Here is a 21,229-nt window from a genome sequence, read left to right as displayed (position 1 = left end):
CGTCGCTTCAGGCCAGGGCGTTAACCCACTATGCCACAGTGCTGGCCCCTTTCTGTCTGTTGATTTACTCCCCAAATGGCCACAACAGCCAAGCCTGGACCAGACCAAAACTAGGAACCAGGAACTCTATCTGGGTCTCCCATATGGGTGGCAGGAACTCAAGTACCTGAGCCATTATCTGCTGCCTCCCAGGGGCATTAGCAGGGAGCTGGGTCAGAAACAGATGACCTGGGACTTGATGCCAAGCCTCCAATATGGAGTGTGGGGTCCCAAGCAACAGCTTTACCCACTCTACAACAACCACCCACCCTAGGAAACACATTTCTTAAAAGAACTGCTAGTTTGTGCCCCAAATACTGCAATGGCTGGGGCTCTGCCAAGTGGAAGCTAGGAGTCAGGAACCCAGTCCAGTTCTTTCACACAGCTTGGGTTGCAATTGCTTGAGCCAGCACCACTGCCCTCAAGGTCTGTAACAGCAAGAAGCTGCAATCAGGAGGTGGATCCAGGTATTGAACCCAGGTACGCCAGTGTGGGACATGGGTATATTAACAAGCATCTTTTTTTTATTTATTTTTATTTTTTTTTTTTGACAGGCAGAGTGGACAGTGAGAGAGAGAGACAGAGAGAAAGGTCTTCCTTTTGCCGTTGGTTCACCCTCCAATGGCTGCCGCGGCCGGCGTGCTGCGGCCGGCGCACCGCACTGATCCGATGGCAGGAGCCAGGAGCCAGGTGCTTTTCCTGGTCTCCCATGGGGTGCAGGGCCCAAGCACCTGGGCCATCCTCCACTGCACTCCCTGGCCACAGCAGAGAGCTGGCCTGGAAGAGGGGCAACCGGGACAGAATCCGGCGCCCCGACCGGGACTAGAACCCGGTGTGCCGGCGCCGCTAGGCGGAGGATTAGCCTAGTGAGCCGTGGCACCGGCCAACAAGCATCTTAACTGCTGGGCCAATGGCTGCCACAGAAATATATTTTACATCATGAGTGAGCGTAGATATATGTATGTGTGCATCTGAAACACTACTGTTAACCCTATATGTGATATGCCCTGATACTTCCTCCTCCATTCCATTAAAAATAAAACTGATTGCAACCTATGAAAATTTCTTTCATATCCCACTAATAGATTCGAGCCCATGGCTTGTAATAGGTGTTATTCTCTAATTTTTTTTTTTTTTTTTTTTTGAGAGAAAGGCAGCTAAACAGGAAGAGCTCCTACCAGTTGGGCCCAGGCCCGGAGCTGGGAGGTAATCCAGGTCACCCACGCGGATGGCAGGAACGCAGCTACTCGAGCTCTCTGCTGCTTTCCAGGGTCCGCGTTGGCAGAAAAGGAGTCAGGAGCCAAGCAAGGGACTGAACCCAGGTGCTAGTTATGCTCCCCATACTACACTTTTTGCCATTCCCTTGTGATGTCTTTTCCTATTTGCTGTACTTTCTGAGTTTGTATATTCTTCTATTAGCATTTAAAAAACAGATTTATTTATTTATTTGAAAAGCAGTGTAAGAGAGAGAGATTTTACACCTATTGGTTCATTCCTCAAATAGCTGTAACAGCCAGGGCTAGGCCAGGCCTAAGGCAGGAGCTAGGGACCCCCATCTGGATCTCTCATGTCAGTAGCAGGTGCCCAAGTGTTTGGGCCATCTTCTCTTGCTTTCCCAGACACGTCAGAAGGGAGCTGGACTGGAAGCAGAGCAGCCAGGACTTGAAACTGGCACTCTGATATAGGATGCTGACATCAGAGCAGCTTGACACACTGCCCCACAACACAGGCCCCTTCCATTATCATTTATGCGACTTTACTGGTGGAGCCAGTATTGTGCTACAGTGGGATAAGCTGCCACCTGTTGTTAGGAAAAGAGGCACAGATTAATGCCTCCTCACATAGGGCACCAAAAATGTTGGGAAAAGAGTCGCAGAAAGGAGGAGGTATTATACAAATCTACAGCCAATTTATTCAGAGAAAATAAATTCATAGGCCAGTGCTGCGGCTCACTAGGCTAATCTTCCACCTGCGGCACTGGCACCCGGGTTCTAGTCCTGGTCGGAGCGCCGGATTCTGTCCCGGTTGCTCCTCTTCCAGGCCAGCTCTCTGCTGTGGCCAGGGAGTGCAGTGGAGGATGGCCCAAGTGCTTGGGCCCTGCACCCACATGGGAGACCAGGAGAAGCACCTGGCTCCTGCCATCGGATCAGCGCGGTGCGCCGGCTGCAGCAGCCATTAGGGAGTGAACCAACGGTAAAGGAAGACCTTTCTCTGTCTCTCTCTCTCACTGTCCACTCTGTCAAAAATAAATAAATAAAATCATAGAGGTGGGTGACCAACTGCTGGCATACACATTGATGGAACATGTGGCAGAAGTCCCCAATCCCAGGGGCCGGGCCTTTTTATATTTTAGGAGCGATATGGATGGGGGTGGGGGTAGGGGGCAGCAGGCGAGGTAAATTCCTGGAACTGGTCTTTCAGGTGGCCCAGGGGCCTTGGGAACCTGGGAAAGAATGCAATGTAAAGGCAATAGGGTGGGAGACCCAATTGAGATTCAAAGGCAAGGAATAAATTCCAATATTTATCTCTTGGGCAATGAGTGAGAATCTAAGGCTTATGTCCTTGTTCCATCACCTGTGATACTGGCATCCCTATGGGTGCTGGTTTGTGTTCCGGCTGCTCTACTTCCCATCCAGCTCCATGCTAATGCACCTTGGAAAGCAGCAGCAGATGGCCCAAATACTTGGGCTCCTGACACCCCCATGGGAGACACAGATGAAGCTCCTAGCTCCTTGTTTTGGCCTGGCTCAGCCCTGGCTGTTGTGGCCATTTGGGGAGTGAACCAGCAGATGGAAGATATCTGTCACTCTGTCTTTCAAATAAACACATAAATCTTAAAACAAAAAAACCTCTAATAAGACATAAAGCTCATTCTCATTTTTTCCTCTGCCAAAAGAATTATCTTCATCTTTATACAATAATACTACTTATAGGTAGCTTTATAGCACTTACTGCTTTTTTAGGAGTAGTAGTAACAATAGCAGACTTAAATTTTACCAGTAATTTTCACAGATACCCTGCCAATTGGATTAGACCCTGTGGCACACCTAGCAGAAATAGTCTGTATTAGCACATGACTTTGGGCAAGTCATTTCCAGACCCAGGTGTTTTATAAGTTAATAGCCTTCCCAGTTCTCCACTCAGGGTTATATACATTTTCCAAATGCTATACAAATGTCTGTAAACTTTACAGTTATCATTGTAAGAAAATCATGTCTTGTTATGACGCAAGTACTTGGGTCTCTGCCACCCATGTGGGAGACCCAGAATGAGTTCCAGTCTCTTAACTTCTGCCTGACCCAGACGCAACAGTTGAAGGCATTTGGGGGAGTGAACCAGCGGATGGAAGATCTCTCTTCCTCTCTTTCCTTCTAATAAATTGAAAAAAGAAAACCATGTTTGGGCCATCCTAGTGCAAGTTCCAACTCTGTTTCTGATTCCAGTTTTGCTAATGCATACTCTTGGAGGCTCAAGGACTTAGGCAGGGGAGGGTTTTCTCTCTCCCATTGTGGGAGACTTGCATTGAGTTCTGTGCTCCTTGCTTTGGCCTGGCCCAGCCCCTGCTGTTGCATTTGGGGAGTGAACCAGTGGAAGGAAGATCTTTCTTTGCCTTTCAAATAAAATCAAATAAAAAGATGGGGCAGTGGTTGTGGCACACAGGTGAAGCATCTCATGTCAGAGGCAGGTTTGAGTTCCAGCACCTCTGCTTCCAATCCAGCTTCGTGCTAACGCATCATGGCAGGCAGCAGTAGTGACTCCAGTGCTTGGGCCCCTGTCATCCATCTTGGAGATGGGGTGGGGTGGGGGTGTAGTTCCAGGCTCCTGGCTTCAGCCTGGCCCAAGCCCTGGGTGTTGCAGGCATTTGGGGATTGAACCAGCAGATAGAAGATCTTTGTCTCTCTTTCTGACTTTCAAATATATATATATATATATTTTTTTTTTTTGAAGGGTAGCATTTACCTCTGAGGGGATTGTGACTGGAGCTTGGGGCATTTCTCTGGGAGGGGGCCACTGTTCAGTGCCTGATTTAGTGATGCTAACCAGCTCAGCTATCCACTTTAAACTGTATATATATGTTTCATATTTTTAAAAAAGATTTGTTTATTTGAAAGGCAAAGTTACAGAGAGAGAGAGGGAGAGACAGAGAGATCAGGGCTGAGCCAGGCCAAAGCCAGGAGCTTTATCTGGGTCTTCCCCTGGATTTCCCAGGAGGCTAGATGGTATGCCCGCATACCAGGCAGTGGCTTAACCTGCTATGCCAGCCCCTGTTTCACACATTTTTATCCAGATGTGATTATATCATAATGAAGAAAAGCTAAAACCCAAAGAGGTTTTAAAAAATTTTATACTGGCCAAAGCGATGCAGAGAAAAACGTCGCCCCATTACAAGAATATATGGGTTTATTATCTAGCTCAGCCAGTCTCAGCAGGCGCTGATGTAACTAGGTAACAGCTCTATTTTCCCAAGCTGATATAACTTAGACCTGGTGTGTGCTCTAACCTTGAAGCCTTAAATCTCCACCTCCCTGGGACAGGAAGACACCGGCTTTATCTCATCTGTTGCCCTTGACTAAGGAGGCTGCTGCTCGCCGCGTTTCCCAAGGCACTTCACAGGCCGATTTAAACGTCGTGCTCTGGGGCTTTCTACACAGTTTCAGCAGATTTCTGCCCGCTGTTAGCCTCTGTGCGTTTGTGAGGGGGAAAGCAAGGCCGGGCAGGTGCGGTCGATGTCATCCCCGCCGGCCCGCGGGGGTGCAGGCAGTTTCCCGGGGCTCCAACCCTCTCGCAAGGCCAGCCCCCGCGACTGGCGGAGGCCCCGGGCGAGGCTGGTGGTCTCGGGCGGGAATCCAGCCCTCCGGCTCCTCCCGCACGGGTCCCTATGGACGCGAGGGGCAGGGGCGGGTTTTCTCTCCTGCCTGGAGCGGGCGCCCCGGCCCTCCGGAGCCGCCCGGATGTCCTCCCGCCGCCGGGGGCGCTGTGGGCCGCAGCGGGCCTGCTTGCAGATGCGGTGGTGGCCGCCCGGCGCCTGGAGGGAGCTGCTGGCCGGGCCCTGGGAGCCCCTGCCCGAGACCGCGACGCCGCCATGGGTAAGGGGAGCGGGCCGACAGCGAGCCTCTGGCCCTAAGTCCCGGGGCTGCCGGTCGCGGCCGGGCGAGGAGGGCCGGGAAGGGGGCCGCGGAGGGCCGCCGACTCCGAGCTGGGGCCCGAGTCTAGGGTGGGCGGGGGCAGCCCAGGACTCGGGGGCTCCCGGGGTCGCCATGGCAACGCGCCCCCCTCGTTTCCCTTCGCGTCCCCGCCCCCAGTCTGAGGCCCAGTGACTGAGGACTCGAGGTCCGACGGCTCCCCGGGAGCGAGGACAGGGCCGGCCTGGGTGTCTCCGGGTCGAGGGACAGTGGCCGACAGGGCGATGACTTTCCAGGTTTGGGGGTGGCGGAGGGAAGACGCGTCTCAGGCTTCCGCCTGGGTGCCCGACGCCGAGGGAGGGCGAGGGCGAGCCATGCCGGGCAAGACGCTGGGTGAGCCCACGCGGGGTCCTGGGGGCGCCCCCGGACCTTCGGGTAGCCTGGGGGTAGGGGAGGAAGAGGGGCAGAGAGGGGGCTGTGGGCCCGGGCGTCCCCGGTGCTTTGCAGCGTGGCGGTGCACCTGCGGCCCGCCGGGGCGTGGCGGCCGTGTAGGCGGCCCTGGGCGTGGGAACTGCGGGTGCCTTTCTGTGGTGGTCCTGTCGCACCTTGCTGGTGGGGTGGGCACTGTTAGAAAAATGAGAATGGCCGTAACTCAGGGGGCGTCAGGCGATGTCGCTCCGGAAAATAAAGAGGGAGTCATACATAGCGCGATGCAGATTTGCAGAAAAGGGGCGAGCGGGTGGGGACGGTGTCGGCCGCCAGCTTGGTCACAGCCTTTTATGTTGGTGAAGAATCGGCGTCAGGCTTCACGCCCGGCTCAGAACTGGAATGCTAGGTCCCTGGGAACTCTGGGTTTGTGTCCAGTGGGAGAAAAATGGGCATTTTGCGTACTTGGATTTATACATTTCTCGGAGATGATGAAATGATATTTTACTAGGTGCTTCATTTTTTTTGCATCTCCGTTTTTAAAGAATGTTTATTATTTTCATCTTCTTGGAGAGAGAAATAGAGAGAGATCTTAACATCTGCTGGTGCACTTCCCAAATGCCTGCAACAGCTCGGAGGCCAGAACTCCAGCAGAGTCTCCCACGTGGATGGCAGGGGCCCAAGCACTGGGGCCGTCCTCTGCTGCCTCCCAGGAGGCATTAGCCGGAAGCTGGAGCAGAAGCCAAGGAGCAGCCATCCCAAGCTGTGGCTTAACCCACCGCACCACCATGTGTGCCCTTAGCTCCTCAGTTTTGTCATCTGTGTTTACTGAAAATACTCCTGCCAGTCACGGCGATGGTGCCAGAATGGGGACGCATCTGAGTGTCTTAAGTAAACTGAGAATAAAACTTGTGGGAAGAAAACTATTTTTGTGAATTTGAAAATAGCAATTAAAAATAAGGCTTTTTGCAAGTGCATCCGTTAACTCGGTACCAGTCTGAAACAGTGGACAGCGTCGGCTATGTGGAAGGGCGGAGGGCTTTAGAATGGAATCATGCAATGCAGAATTCCTGGGAGAATGAAAAAACAGGACAAAGTGAAAATGAGAAATTGAGTGACTGCTGTATTTTCTTTTTTGTCAGTGTATTTTACCTGTTTCATTTGTTACGAGTATTACTGAAATGTTAGAATTTCAACTACTTTTTATTTATTTTTTATTTTTGACAGGCAGAGTGGACAGTGAGAGAGACAGAGAGAAAGGTCTTCCTTTGCCGTTGGTTCACCCTCCAATGGCTGCCACAGCCGGCGCGCTGCAGCCGGTGCACCGCGCTGATCTGATGACAGGAGCCAGGTGCTTCTCCTGGTCTCCTATGCAGGTGCAGGGCCCAAGCACTTGGGCCATCCTCCATTGCACTCCCTGGCCACAGCAGAGAGCTGGCCTGGAAGAGGGGCAACCGGGACAGAATCCGGTGCCCCGACCGGGACTAGAACCCGGTGTGCTGGCGCCGCAAGGCGGAGGATTAGCCTAGTGAGCCGCGGTGCTGGCCAGAATTTCAACTACTTTTTATTGCTAGTTTATTCTGAACATTTTTGCCTTGAAATTCATCTTTACACAGTGCCTACCATCCAGCATTTACGTGAGCCCCTTAAACATGTTGTCTATGACTGCAAACGTACCTCTGCAGAATACTGTTTTTAAAACTTTCCTTGCAAAGAGATACCGCAAAATTAAAATACAGAATGGCAAATTTGCAGAGCCTTGAGCATGACTTACACACCCTGGCAGCAATGGGCGTGGTGGTTTCCTATGGTATGTGTGAGGGAATCGTGAAGTTACCTTAGTTGGGAAACAGTCAGGTTTTCCCTGCAAGAATAAGCAAATCACTGTTGGTGTCACTGGGGGAAGAGAAGAGTTTGTCTGTTTCTCACTGTAATGCCTTGCAATGATGTTGGACTTCTTGTGCTTTCAGCTACAAAAGACCCCACAGCTGTCGAGCGAGCAAACTTGCTAAACATGGCTAAACTGAGTATCAAAGGGCTCATTGAATCGGCTCTGAGCTTTGGCCGCACCCTGGATTCTGACTACCCTCCCTTGCAGCAGTTCTTTGTCGTTATGGAGCATTGTCTGAAACATGGTCTTAAAGGTACCACAAGATTATTTAAAAAAAAAATTGCCTTAGAACCCTCCCCCCCTTCCATCTTAAATATCCTTGAAAATGTAGTATTTTTTTTTCCAGGCCATAATCACTGTTATATGGAATTTTAAAACACTTGAGTGGATTATTTAGGGAGAAAACATCTTAACTACTTTGTTTTCGAATAGATGCTCTTTAGAAAATGCTCACCTGTTAGTATCTTTTTTTTTTTTTTTTAAGATTTATTTATTTTCCTTGAAAGTCACAGTTAAACAGAGAGAGGAGAGGCAGAGAGGGGTCTTCCATCCGCTGGTTCACTCCCCAGATGGCCACAACTGCACTGATTAGGAGCCAGGAGCTTCTTCTGGGTCTCCCATGCGGGTGCAGGGGCCCAACAACTTGGGCCATCTTCCATTGCTTTCCCAGGCCACAGCAGAGAGCTGGATCGGAAGTGGAGCAGCTGGGACTAGAACTGGCATCTATATGGATGCCGGCTCCACAGATGGAGGATTAACCTGTGCCATGGCACTGGCCCCAATAAAATATACTTTAAGAAGGAAACCTTGGCCGGCGCTGGGGCTCAAAAGGCTAATCCTCCGCCTAGTGGCGTTGGCACACCGGGTTCTAGTCTCGGTCGGGGCGCCGGATTCTGTCCTGGTTGCCCTTCTTCCAGGCCAGCTCTCTGCTGTGGCCCGGGAATGCAGTGGAGGAAGGCCCAAGTGCTTGGGCCCTGCACCCCATGGGAGACCAGGATAAGTACCTGGCTCCTGCCATCGGATCAGCGTGGTGCGCCAGCTGCAGCACGCCGGCCGCGGCGGCCATTGGAGGGTAAGCCAACAGCAAAAGGAAGACCTTTCTCTCTGTCTCTCTCTCTCACTGTCCACTCTGCCTGTCAAAAAAAAAAAAAAAAAAAAAAAAAAAGAAAGAAAGAAAGAAAGAAACCTTGACAACAAAATTTGAGCTATCTTATGTGATATAAATATACTCATTTTTATTTCTTTAATTAGAGACATAAAGTTATTTATTTATTTGAAAGGCAGAGTTACAGAGGAAGAGAGAGAGAGAGAGAGAAAGAAAAGAAATATCTTGTATCCACTGGTTCACTCTCCAAATAGCTGCAACAGCCAGGTCTGGGCCAGGCTAAAGCCAGGAGCCAGGAGCTTCAGCTAGGTCTCCTGCGTGGGAGCTAGGTACTTGGGACATCTGGATTAGAAGTGGAGCAGCTGGGACTCAAACCAGAGCCCATATGGAATACCAGTGTCGCAGGCTATGGCTTAACCCATTACGCCATGATGCTGGCCTCAAATTATTTCTTCAAGTTATATAAATAATAATGAGATAAGTGCTTTTTGTATCAAAAACTTAGAACTGTATAAAGCAAGTTTCTGTCCGTTTCCTTTGATCTCCCTAAAGGAAGTCATTCTTTTAATCCTTTTCTGTTTTTTTCTTTTACTATAAATATCATGCTATAAATATTATTCTATAAAACTTAGTGGTGTGGTTTGTGATCTTCCCATTTGTATAAAAGTTTAGATCACATTTTAGTAAGTTTATTTTCAGCTACTTGAAAGGCACAGTGAGAGAGAAAGAGAGAGAGCCTGGAGCCCTGAAATCCATCTGGGTCTTCCAAATGGTTAATAGGGGCCCAGGTGCTTGAGCTGTCACCCCCTGCCTCCCGGGGTGCACATCAGCAGGAAGGTGGACCAGAATCAGAGCCCGGGGGCTGGCGTTGTAGCGCAGCAGGTTAGCCGTCACCTGCAGTGCTAGTGTCCCGTGTAAGCAACAGTTCAAGTCCTTTCTGTTCCGCTTCTGATCCAGCTCCCTGCTAATGCACCTGGGAAAGCAGCAGAAGGTCTTGGGCTCCTGCCCACCCATATGGGAGACCTGGATGGAGTTCTAGGCTCCTCGCTTTGGCCTGGCCAAGTCTCAACCATTTGTGAATTGAACCAGCAGATGAAAGAGTTATCTTTCTCTTTCTCTCTCTCTCTCTCCCCCCCCCCCCATAACTCTGCCTTTAAATAAATAAATAAATCTTTTTTTTTTTAAAGAATTAAAAAATGCTGGAGCTCCAACCCAGGCATTCTGATATGGGATGCTTAACCAAGTAGTTGCTTAACCCACTGTATCGCAATGCCTGATGCTTATTATCCTCCACTTCGTAAAACACAGTGAACTGTGTTATGGCAGTCATAGGCTTATCTTGATGTATCATTATAAAGCTGCTTTGTGGGGCTGGTAGTGTGGCACAGTGAGTAAGCCACCACTGTGATGCTGGCATTCCATATCAGAGTGTGGTTGGAGTCCCAGCTGCTGTGCTTCTGGTCTTGCTTCCCGATACACCTGGGAAGACACCAGAAGATGGCCCAAGTATTCGGACCCATGCCACTCCTTTTTTTTTTTAAAGATTTATTTATTTGAAAGTCAGAGTTACACAGAGAGAGAAGGAGAGGCAGAGAGAGAGAGAGACAGACAGACAGAGAGAGAGAGAGGTCTTCATCTGATGGTTTACTCCCCAATTGGCCACAATGGCTGGAGCTGCACCGATCCGAAGCCAGGAACCAGGAGCTTCTTCCGGGTTTCCTACTTGGGTGCAGGGGCCCAAGGACATGGGCCATCTTCTACTGCTTTCCTAGGCCACAGCAGACAGCTAGATCGGAAGTGACGAGTAGCCGGGTCTCAAACTGGAGCCCACATGGGATGCTGGCGCTTCAGGCCAGGACATTAACCTGCTGTGCCACAGGGCCGGCCCCTGGACCCATGCCACTCATGTGTGAGACCAGAATGGAATTCCTGGCTCCTGGCTTTGGACTATCCAGACCTGGCTGTAGTGACATTTTGGGGAGTGAACCAATGGATGGAATATCTCTCTCCCTCTCCCCCTCCCCACTCTCTGTGTTGCTCTGCCTTTTGAGTATATAAATACATCTTTTTTTGGAAGATAGATTTATTTATTTGAGAGGTAGAGTTATAGGCAGAGAGAGGGAGAGACAGAGAGAGAGGTCTTCCATTGCTGGTTCACTCCCGAAATGGGTGCAATGATGAGAGCTGGGCCGATCTGAAGCCAGGAGCCAGGACCTTCTTCTGGGTCTCCCATGCAGATACAGGGGCCCAAGTACTTGAGCCATTTTCCACTGCTCTCCCAGGTCATAGTAGAGAGCTGGATCAGAAGAGGAGCAGCCAGGTCACAAACTGGCACCCATATGGGATGCTGGCACCACAGCTGGAGTCTTAGCTCATTATAACACAGAGTCAGCGCCATAAATACATCTTTTAAAAAAAGGAACAATGGGGCTGGTGCTGTGTTGCAGCAGGTTAAAGCCCCGACCTGTGGTGCTGGTATCCTATATGGGAGCCGGTTTGAGTCCTAACTGCTCCACTTCTGATCCAGCTCCCTGCTAATGCACCTAGGAAAGCAATAGAAGATGGCCCAAGTGCTTGGGCCCCTGCACCCAAGTGGGAGACTTAGAAGAAGCTCCTAGTTCATGGCTTTGATCAGCTCAGCTCTGGCCATTGCAGCCATTTGGGGAGTGAACCAGTGGATAGAAGATCTCTCTCTCTCTGCCTCTCCTGTCTCTCTGTATCTCTGCCTTTCAAATAATGAATAAATACTGTTTGTTTAAAAAAGAAAACTTAAGTTACTATACTTTTATATGTTGAAATTGTGTAGGTGCATTGTATTTATTTTCTTTTTTTCAGTAAGAAAATCATTTTTGAGTTACAACAAAACCATCTGGGGCCCTTTGGAGCTGGTGGAGAAGCTGCATCCAGAAGCAGAGGAAATAGGAGCCAGTGTCCGGGACTTACCTGGTCTTAAGTAAGCAAGTGTGTTCTAGTGCACCCCTGGCTGCACAGGGTGCCCGCGGTTCTGCCAGAACACCTCCCACTCTACGGCCTTACCTGCTCTCCGCCTCATGTACCCTTCTCTCCTCTGTCCATGAATTTTGGACATTCCTTAGTTCGGCTCCAATTCCATTTCCTTTATGAAGCTTCTCTTGTCCCCTTCAATAAGAATTAACTGCTTCTTCCATTGTGCTCTTATTACAATATTTCCCACTTTGTTTTATCACTTACTTCAGTTCTGCTTTGTATTGCAGGAAATTGCATGTCTCTTTAAGATAGGTGTAACATTAAGCACCTCTGTTTTCTAAGTGCTAACCCAGTGTGCACATAGCAGGTAGGTGTCTTGTTGCAGATTGAATTAGGTAGGCCCGATTTAGGGCAGAGGCTCAGGAGACGGCAGTCCTCAGCTGAGCCATTTACAAACCTCCACATATTAGACTTCCGCATATTACTTTTGTGTCTCTGAAAATTGAAAGCATTAGTGAGACCTACCTGTTTCATCAAACAAGTATATGTGTAAGGTACTAAAAACTTGAGTTTTCTAGTTAGAAACTCATGAACATTGAACATTTTTTGCAGGTATAAAGTGTTAAGGCTAAGTTTTTAGGTTCTTGATGGTGTAATTAAAATTAAGTGCTCCCATTAGTTTATCTTAATTCTTGTGAGTGAGGTGCTTTTTATGCTTAGCACCTCTGTCAGATTATAAGTTTTCCTCCTAGATAGCTTTACAATTTAGAGTTTTATATGTTATGGGGAGTATAATAGTTGGACTTTATTGAGTGATAAATAGCCACTGTTTATAACAAGACAACCTTTTTGGGGGCCAGCACTGTGGCATAGCAGGTAAAGCCACCTCCTGCGTTGGCAGCATCCCATATGGGTGCAGGTTTGTGTCCTGGCTGTTCTATATCAGGTCCAGCTCTCTGCTAATGACCTGGGAAAAGCAGCAGCAGATGGGCCAAGTACCTGGTCCTCTGCGCTCACATGGGGGACCTAAAAGAAGCTCCTTGCTCCTGGCTTCAGCCTGGCCCAGCCCTGGCTGTTATGGCCATCTGGGGAGTGAACCAGCAGATAGAAGACCTCTCTTTCTTTATTCCTTCTTTCTCTCTAACTACGTTTCAGATAAGTCTTTTTTTTTTTTTTTAATATTTTATTTATTTAAGAGGTAGAGTTACAGACAGTGAGAGGGAGAGACAGAGAGAGAGGTCTTCCCTCTGTTGGTTCACTCCCCAGATGGCTACAAGGGCTGGAGCTGCACCAATACAAAGCTAGGAGCCAGTTGCCTCTTCCTGGTCTCCCACGCGGGTGCAGGGGCCCAAGGACTTGGGCCATTCTCTACTGCTTTCCCAGGCCATAGCAGAGAGCTGGATGGGAAAAGGGGCAGCCTGGACTAGAACCAGTGCCCATATGCGATGCCGGTGCTGCAGGCAGAGGATTAACCTACTATGCCACTGCACTGGCCCCGATATGTCTTTTTTAAAGATAACATTTTATATAAAATATCTTATTTAGTGCTTAAGTCACTCTTAAAGGGTAGAGATGTGTACAGATGTGAAAAATCAATGCCAGAGAAGTCATAGTTAAGAAATGTCAGAGTGGGGCCGGCATTGTGGCCTAGTGGGTAAAACCGCGCCTGCAGTGCTGGCATCCCCTATGAGGATCAGTTTGTGTTCCTGCTGCTCTGCTTCCAATCCAACTCTCTGCCATGGCCTGGGAAAGTAATGGAAAATGGCCCAAGTCCTTGGGCCCCTGCACCCACGTGGGAGACCCGAAGGAAGCTCCTGGATCCTGGCTTCGGATCAGCCCAGCTCCGGCTGTTGTGGACATTTGGGGAGTGAACCAGTGGGTGGAAGATCTCTTTATCTGCTTGTGCCTCTGCCTCTCTGTAACTCTGCCTTTCAAATAAATCTTAAAAAAAAAAAAAAAAAAGAGAGAGAGAGAAGAGAGAGAAATGTCAGAGCAAGGATTCAAACCCAATTTTTATAATTAAATACAAAGTGGTATTCATATGTGATACTGTGTACAATATCATATTAGGTGAAGTTTTTTTTTTAAAGATTTATTTATTTATTTGAAAGGCAGAATTGCAGAGAGAGAGGGAGAAACAGAGAAAGAAAGAGATCTTCCATCCACTAGTTCACTCCCCAAATGGCCACAATGGACAGGGCCGGGCCAGGCTGAAGGCAGGAGCCTGGAACCCTGTTGGGGTCTGCCACATGGGTTCAGGGACCCAAATAGTCGTGCCATCTTCTGCTTTCCCAGGTGCATTAGCAGGGAGCTGGATCAGAAGCGGAGCAGCCAGGGCTTGGACTGGTGCTCATGCGGGATGCTGCTGTTGAGCTGGCAGCTTAACCCACCACGCATGGCTCTGGCCCTGTCTTTTATTTTTTAAAGATTTGTTCACTTGAAAGGCAAAGAGAGAGAGAGAGATTCCATCTGCTGGTTCACTCCCCAGATGGCTGCAGTGGCCGGGGCTGGGCCAGGTTTAAGCCAGGAGCCTGGAGCTCCACTTCGGTCTCCCTTGTGGGTGCAGGGTCCCAAGTATATGGGTCATCGTCACTGCTTTCCCTGGCACATTAGCAACTGGCACTCTGATATGGGCTACCCCTTCACAAGCAACAGCTTAACCTGCTATACCACAATGTCAGCCCCTAAATAATTTAAAAAAAATCACATCAGGGGCCGGGTAGAGTTCCTGACCCTGAGTTTCCTGGCCCAGCCCTGGCTGTTGAAGCCATTTGGGGAGTGAATCAATGGACGAAAGATATCTCTCTGTCTCTCCCTCTTCCCCTCCACCCCCATCACTCTGCTTTTCAAATAAAAAGATGAAGACAAAAAAATTTTTTAAAGACTTCTTTCTTTATTTGAAAAGGTTAGAGGGAAAGAGATCTTCCATCTGCTGATTCACTCCCTGGATGGCTGCAGTGGCTGGGGCTAGGCCAGGCTGAACCCGGAGCCAGGAGCTTCATTCAGTCTCCCACCTGGGTGCAGGAGCCTGAGAACTTAGGCCATCCTCTGCTGCTTTCCCAGGCACATTGGCAAGGACCTGGATTGGAAGTCTAGCAGCTGGGACTTGGACTGCCGCCCATGTTGGGTGCTCGCATCGCAGGAGGTGGCTTTACCTGTTATGCCACAATGCTGGCCCTGAAGAAATCTTTTTTTTTTTTAAAGATTTATTTATTTATTTATTTGAGAGTCAGAGTTACACAGGGAGAAGGAGAGGCAGAGAGAGAGAGAGATCTTCCATCTGAAGGTTCACCCTCCAATTGACTGCAACGGCTGGAGCTACGCCGATCCAAAGTCAGGAGCCAGGAGTTTCTTCCGGGTCTCCCACGTGGGTGCAGGGGCCCAAGGACTTGGGCCATCTTCTACTGCTTTCCCAGGCCATAGCAGAGAGCTGGATCGGAAGAGGAGCAGCCAGGGCTCAAACTGGTACCCATATGGGATGCCGGTACTTCAGGCCAGGGCATTAACCTGCTGCGTCCCACAGTGCCAGCCCCCTGAAGAAATCCTTAAAAAAAAATTTGTACTTAGGTGTTCTACAAGTGTAGATTTATAGAATGGGTTTGCATGCTCAAAAATTGGGTTTAAAACTGTAGAAATGAAAACAAAGCTGTGACAGAGTGCCCTTCTTCCTTGTGGGATGTGCCTCAGCAGCAGTGGAACGAGTAGCGGCTCTCCGGCCAGGGCTGTTTTTCTGACCGCTGTTTTCTTTTCAGGACCCCCCTGGGTCGTGCAAGAGCATGGCTTCGGTTAGCCCTCATGCAAAAAAAGATGGCCGATTACCTGCGCTGCTTAATTATTCAGAGGGATCTCTTTAGGTTAGTATCACTAAGTCATGTTCACTTTCATTTTTCATTTCAATTGTATCTTGTTTTCCAAAAAGGATATAAGATGTAGTACAAGAAGGTACATAAAATACAATAAGATGGCATAAAATAAAAAAAAGGAGGTAAGTAAAAGAGAAGAACACGTGGTAGGGGAGAACACGGGTCAGGAACTGGCCTAAAATATGAATATCATAAATTTACTATTTGCCAATAAGGGGAAATTTATGTATATTTATAAGTTAGTTTTGGTTTTCTGAATTATAATTAATTTTATGGATAACAGTATTTTATGGAATTTAATTGCTCAAGTTTCTTTTTAGATCGTGAATGTCCAAGCCGTGTCTTCAGTAGTAGTGCAGGCCCAGGTGAGACCGGAAGCCCAGTGTTGAGGGCAGACCCGCAGGGAGGAGGTCTGTGGCGGCCCTACGTCCGTCCTTTCTGGTGTTGTCAGGAACTTGGCCCTGGTTTTGGTCTTTCTTTCTTTCTTTCTTTTCTTTTCTTTCTTTTTTTTTTTTTTTTTTTTCATTTTTTGGCAGGCAGAGTGGACAGTGAGAGAGAGAGAGAGGGAGAGAAAGGTCTTCCTTTGCCGTTGGTTCACCCTCCAATGGCTGCCACGGCCGGCGCACCGCGCTGATCTGAAGCCAGGAGCCAGGTGCTTTTCCTGGTCTCCCATGGGGTGCAGGGCCCAAGCACTTGGGCCATCCTCCACTGCACTCCCTGGCCACAGCAGAGAGCTGGATTGGAAGAGGGGCAACCGGGACAGAATCCGGCGCTCCGACCAGGACTAGAACCCGCTGTGCCGGCGCCGCAAGGTGGAGGATTAACCCAGTGAGCCACAGCGCCGGCCTTGGTCTTTCTTATGGCTCTGGTTTTACACCTCAGTTTTCTCATTTGTTAAATGGCAATGACTGTGCTACTTGGTATGCTTAGTAGCATGCTGACTATGAGTTGAAGTCACAGTTAATATTGGCAATTCTTAGTGTTTAGATGGTCCTGTTTCTTTCATGGGTTTCTTGTTTGGACATTTTTTTTTTTTTTAGAATTAGATATTCTTCAGTGTCTTTAATTGGTTTATCTGTTAAGAACATTTATGATGTACCTACCAAATGTGTTGACTTGAGCACAAGTTTTGAAATGTTTCGTGTTCATTTCCCACCTTAGTCTTTATCCCCATAGACTTAATGAATCTTAGAGATGAAAATTCAACTCTGAAAAAGTGTCATGATCAGGTCAGTGCCAGTCCCCTGTCCTGAGAGTCAGGAGTTGGAGGCTTCAGTGTTGCCTTTTTCTTTTGATCTCTTTTGGCTTCTCTTTTCCTTTTCTCAAAATTCATTTTCTACTTTTATCTCCTTCAGTCCTTTTTTTAAGAAGTTTTTCAATATTGATGTTTAAATTTCTTTTTTATTTATTTGAAGATCAGAGTTACACAGAGAGAGGCAGAGAGGCAGAGAGAGGGAGAGGGAGAGGGAGAGAGAGAGGTCTTCCATCTGCTGGTTCACTCCCCAGTTGGCTGCAACAGCCAGAGCTGAGGCGATCTGAAGCCAGGAACCAGGAGCTTCTTCCGGGTCTCCCACGTGGGTGCAGGAGCCCAAGGGCTTGGGCCATCTTCTGCTGCTTTCTCAGGCCATAGCAGAGAATTGGATCAGAAATGGGGCCTCTGGGACTCGAACTGGTGCCCATATGGGATGCTGGCACTGCAAGCAGCAGCTTTACCCGCTATGCCACGGTGCCGGCCCTGACGTTTAAATTTCAAAATTCTAAAATGTTATTCACATGTAGAAAGGTATATTTAAAGATGCCTGACTCTCCATGTCTATTAAGTACACAGTTAGGAAGGTAAGGCGCTAATATTCTGTAATTGATTTTTGAAATACACTTGTAATGTTTTTTATTGTTTGAATTTTGCAGCGAGTTCTATGAGTATCACGCACTGATGATGGAAGAGGAAGGAGCAGTGATTGTGGGGCTGCTGGTTGGCCTGAACGTGATCGATGCGAACCTGTGTGTGAAGGGAGAGGATTTAGACTCACAGGTAAGTAGAGTGGTTGCCCTGCGATGCCCAGGTTCCTCCTTGATCCAGGGGCCACCTGGAGCCACAACAATGCTGGTGAATACTAAAGAAATGCAATTCGTTTACATGTGTAAGGTACTTCCAGTAATGTATTATTTCTTCCTTTTAAATAAAAATAACTTTGTTTACTTCAGGTTGGAGTGATTGACTTTTCCATGTACTTAAAGAATGAAGAAGATATTGGAAATAAAGAAAGGTATGATTTTTTTCATGTTATTCCACATGTATTTTGTCATAGCTCTCTGAAAGTCAGTATGAGATTGATTTACCTGCAATTAGTTTTTGTTTGCTTTTTTTCCTCTCTCCTGTGTTTCCTGCTTTTAATTTTTACTTTTTATTACCAATTTTTCAAAGCAAATTTAGGAAAATCACTTAGAAGAAGGAGGCTTTAGGATAAAGTAGGACTTTTGGTCCTATCTGTAGTTATGAGACTCATTTTAATAGTATAATTTAGTAGCTATGTTTTGTGATATAAGGGATGAAAGTGTATTATTTACAAGCTTACATGTGCTGATTTATTTATTTAAGATTTATTTTATTTATTTGAAAGAGTTAACAGAGAGGTAGAGAGAGAGAGGTCTTCCATCCACTGGTTCAGTCCCCAAATGGCTGCAGTGGCTGGAGCTGGGCCAATCCAAAGCCATGAACCAGGAGCTTTTTCCAGGTCTCCCATGGGGGTGCAGGGGCTCAAGCACTTGGGCCATCTTCTACTGCTTTCTTAGGCCCATTAGCAGGGAGCTGGATCAGAAGTGGAGTGGCCAAGACTCAAACCAGCATGTATATGGGATGCCGGCACTGCAGGCCAGGGCTTTAAACCGCTATGCCACAGCGCTGGCCCCCATGCTGATTTATTTTGAGATCTACCTGTTTAAATTTAAAGTATACTAATTTGGGACTTGCATTGTGGCAGAGTGGGTAAAGAGTCATATTGGCACCGGTTCATGTCCTGGCTGCTCTACTTCTGACCCAGCTCCTTGCTAATGGCCTGGGAAGAGCAGCGGAAGCATAGTGTTTGGTCCCCTGCCATGCACTGGAACACCCCAGTGGCGCTCCTGGCTCCTGGCTTCAGCCTGGCCCAGCTCTGGCCATTGCGGCCATTTGGGGAGTAAACCAGCAGATGGAAGACCTCTCTATTTCTCCCCCTCTTTGTAATGCTGACTTTCAACATAAATAAAACTTTAAAACAATGATAAAATGCACCAGTTATGCTGAGTCTAGTATTAGCCAGTGATTTCTTCAACAAAGATTAGAATTGATACACAGCTTGCTGCTCTGTGACTACAAAGATTCTTAAATTTTGTTTGAAAGACAGGACAATGATGTTTCACAACAATTTTTGATAATTTTTTTACATCTAATAAATAACTTTCTAATTAGTACAAAGCTGCTTTTTCCTCCCTATAGGAATGTTCAAATTGCTGCCATATTAGATCAAAAGAATTACGTTGAAGAATTAAATAGGCAACTGAAGTAAGTATTCTGGATTCTTACTGTGTTTCTGTTTTTGTTATTTTCCCTTAAGTTCAGCTTAACCCAATCCTTTCTTCCAGGCGTCTTTGGGAAGGGTTGAGGGCCTAGAGACTGGAAATTAAGAACAGAGAGAATTATTGCAGCTAATTCATGTTCAGCAGAAAATGAGAGTTTGATTTTAAATGGAATCTTTGTAGAGTATAAATAGAATTTTAAGCTTATTTTCTTGAGGGAAAAAAAAAACCTAGATAAGGTGGAAGTCTATATTAATTTGATGGTTCAAAAATTCATTTACCTAGGCTGGCGCGGTGGTGCAGCAGGTTAAGCTGCCGCCTGCATTGCCAGCATCCCATATGGGCGCTGGTTTGAGTCGTGGCTGCTCCACTTCCAATCCAGCTCCCTGCTAATGCGCCTGGGAAAGAAGTGAAAGAGGACCCAGGTGCTTGGGCCCCTGCACCATGTGGGAGACCTGGAAGAAGCTCTTGGCTTGGAACTGACTCAGCCCTGGCTGTTGCAGCCATCTGGGGAATGAACCAGCAGATGGAAGATCGCTCTGTATCTCTCCCTCTTTCTCTGTAACTCTGCCTTTCGACTAAATAAGCAAATCTCTTAAAAAATTCGTTTTCTTACTGCAAAGGGCTTCATGTGTGATTTGGCTTTGTCTTCTGTGGTGGAAGTTTTCACCTTGGTAATGAGGCCATCAGTGACTGCTCTAGCTTAGAAGACTTTCGGAGATTTCTGTGTCAAATCCTGTAGAGCAGGGGCAGGCATTTGGCGCAGTTAAGGCACTGTTCATGCCACATCCCGTATCAGAGCGCCTGGGTTTGAGGCCCCACTCTGCCCTGCATTCCAGCATCAGCACCCTGAGAAGCAGCAGGTGACGTCTCAAGTACTCGGGTCCCTGCCATTCGTGTGGGAGACCCAGGTTCCATTCTGGGCTCTCGGCTTTGATCTGGCCCAGCCTTGGCTGTTACACACATTTGGAGGGTGAACCAGCTGATGGGAACACTTGATCTCTGTCAGTCCTAAATAAAATAAATAATATAAACAAAATACTGTACTGCAGTTCTAGTAAAAATATAATGTAAGGCAGATAATTTCAAATTTCTGATAATTTAAAAATAAAAATTAGTTAAAAATACATTTTGGCCGGTGCTGCGGCTCACTAGGCTAATCCTCTGCCTGCGGTGCTGGCACCCCGGGTTCTAGTCCCAGTTGCTCCTCTTCCAGTCCAGCTCTCTGCTGTGGCCCAGGAATGCAGTGGTTCTTGGGCCCTGTACCCACATGGGAGACCAGGAGAAAGCACCTGGCTCTTGGCTTTGGATTGGTGCAGCGTGCCAGCCTCAACGCACTGGCCATAGTGGCCACTTGGAGGGTGAACCAACGGAAAAGGAAGACCTTTCTCTCTCTCTCTCTCTCTCTCTCTCTCTCTCACTGTCTAACTCTGCCTGTCAAAAAAAAAAAAAGTACATTTTATTTAACCCAGTATACCCTAAGTATTATTTTAACATATAATCCAAAAAACCCTTATATAACCAGTAAAAGAAATTACTCATTTTTATATATTTTACATTTTTTGTGATACTTGCTTCAAAATCTGTGTGTCTTTGACAGCACATTCTAAGTCTCACTAGGCACGTTTTATGTTCTTGGTAGTCACGTGACACTCATGGCGGTCATACTGTCAGCAGAGAACCTGCACTCTGATATGGGATGTGGGTGTCCGAAGTGGTAGCTTAACCTGCTGTGTCACAACGCCTGCCCCAGACATAGGATTTAATAAAATGTATGATAATGCCCATTCTTGTTCCACTTAAAAGTGCAAAAAACAAGTGTGTTCACGGGGTGTAACCTAACCTTTGATTGTATCCTTGAGAGAAAGGGTGTTAACAGATAGGGTACCTGATGCTGAGTGTCTCATAGTTCTCAAACTATGACTTTGGAGGTCTCTACGTTATGGAAATAGAAAGGGAAAACAGAGTCAAGCTTGAAATGTAGATCACTGTGTAAGTGGTTGATAAAGCCCATGATTATCAAGTGAATATTTAAAGTTCAACCTTTTAAAAATAATTTGAAGTATAATTTTAACAGTATTTAGTCATCTTTGTGTGGAATTTTTACTTTCAACTAGTATCATTTAAATACAAGAAGGACTCTAAGAAGATGATAAAAATGCATGAGTAGCAGCAAAAGAAATTTTAATGGAAACATTGATTCGTTTGCTTTGGTCTTTGCTGCTTTCCTAGCCAAATCAAGTTATCCAAGTTGATGAAATTTCCCACACTCAGAAACTTT

The 21,229-nt window shown here is 47.4% G+C and overlaps 1 protein-coding gene across 15 annotated transcripts in view; it reads left to right on the top strand.

Annotated features, from left to right (window-relative positions):
- Positions 1–4,807: 4,807 nt before the first annotated feature.
- The window catches only part of RUFY2 (RUN and FYVE domain containing 2), a 43,988-nt gene continuing 27,566 nt past the window's right edge, over positions 4,808–21,229 (top strand). For 4 of the 15 annotated variants that reach the window (XR_011382424.2, XM_002718454.6, XM_089314940.1 and 1 more), the window contains exons 1-7: positions 5,117–5,555; positions 7,559–7,732; positions 11,420–11,537; positions 15,283–15,384; positions 17,302–17,425; positions 17,599–17,660; positions 18,869–18,934. Coding sequence is in view for 10 of the 15 variants with exons in the window: in XM_002718454.6 (XP_002718500.3) it covers positions 5,447–5,555; positions 7,559–7,732; positions 11,420–11,537; positions 15,283–15,384; positions 17,302–17,425; positions 17,599–17,660; positions 18,869–18,934 (755 nt within the window). In the remaining 5 variants the exon portion in view is untranslated. Of the gene's footprint in view, positions 5,556–7,558; positions 7,733–11,419; positions 11,538–15,282; positions 15,385–17,301; positions 17,426–17,598; positions 17,661–18,868; positions 18,935–21,229 lie in introns of all 15 variants that reach the window. The other 11 variants (XR_016222208.1, XM_008270046.5, XM_017348740.4 and 8 more) reach the window with 7 other exon arrangements.

Source organism: Oryctolagus cuniculus, chromosome 15 (assembly GCF_051225735.1).
Source record: "Oryctolagus cuniculus isolate XC-2025 breed Fujian yellow rabbit chromosome 15, ASM5122573v1, whole genome shotgun sequence".
NCBI classification, from domain to species: Eukaryota; Metazoa; Chordata; class Mammalia; order Lagomorpha; family Leporidae; genus Oryctolagus; species Oryctolagus cuniculus.
Note: the sequence above shows the minus strand (reverse complement) of the source record. Positions and strands in the feature narration are given on the sequence as shown.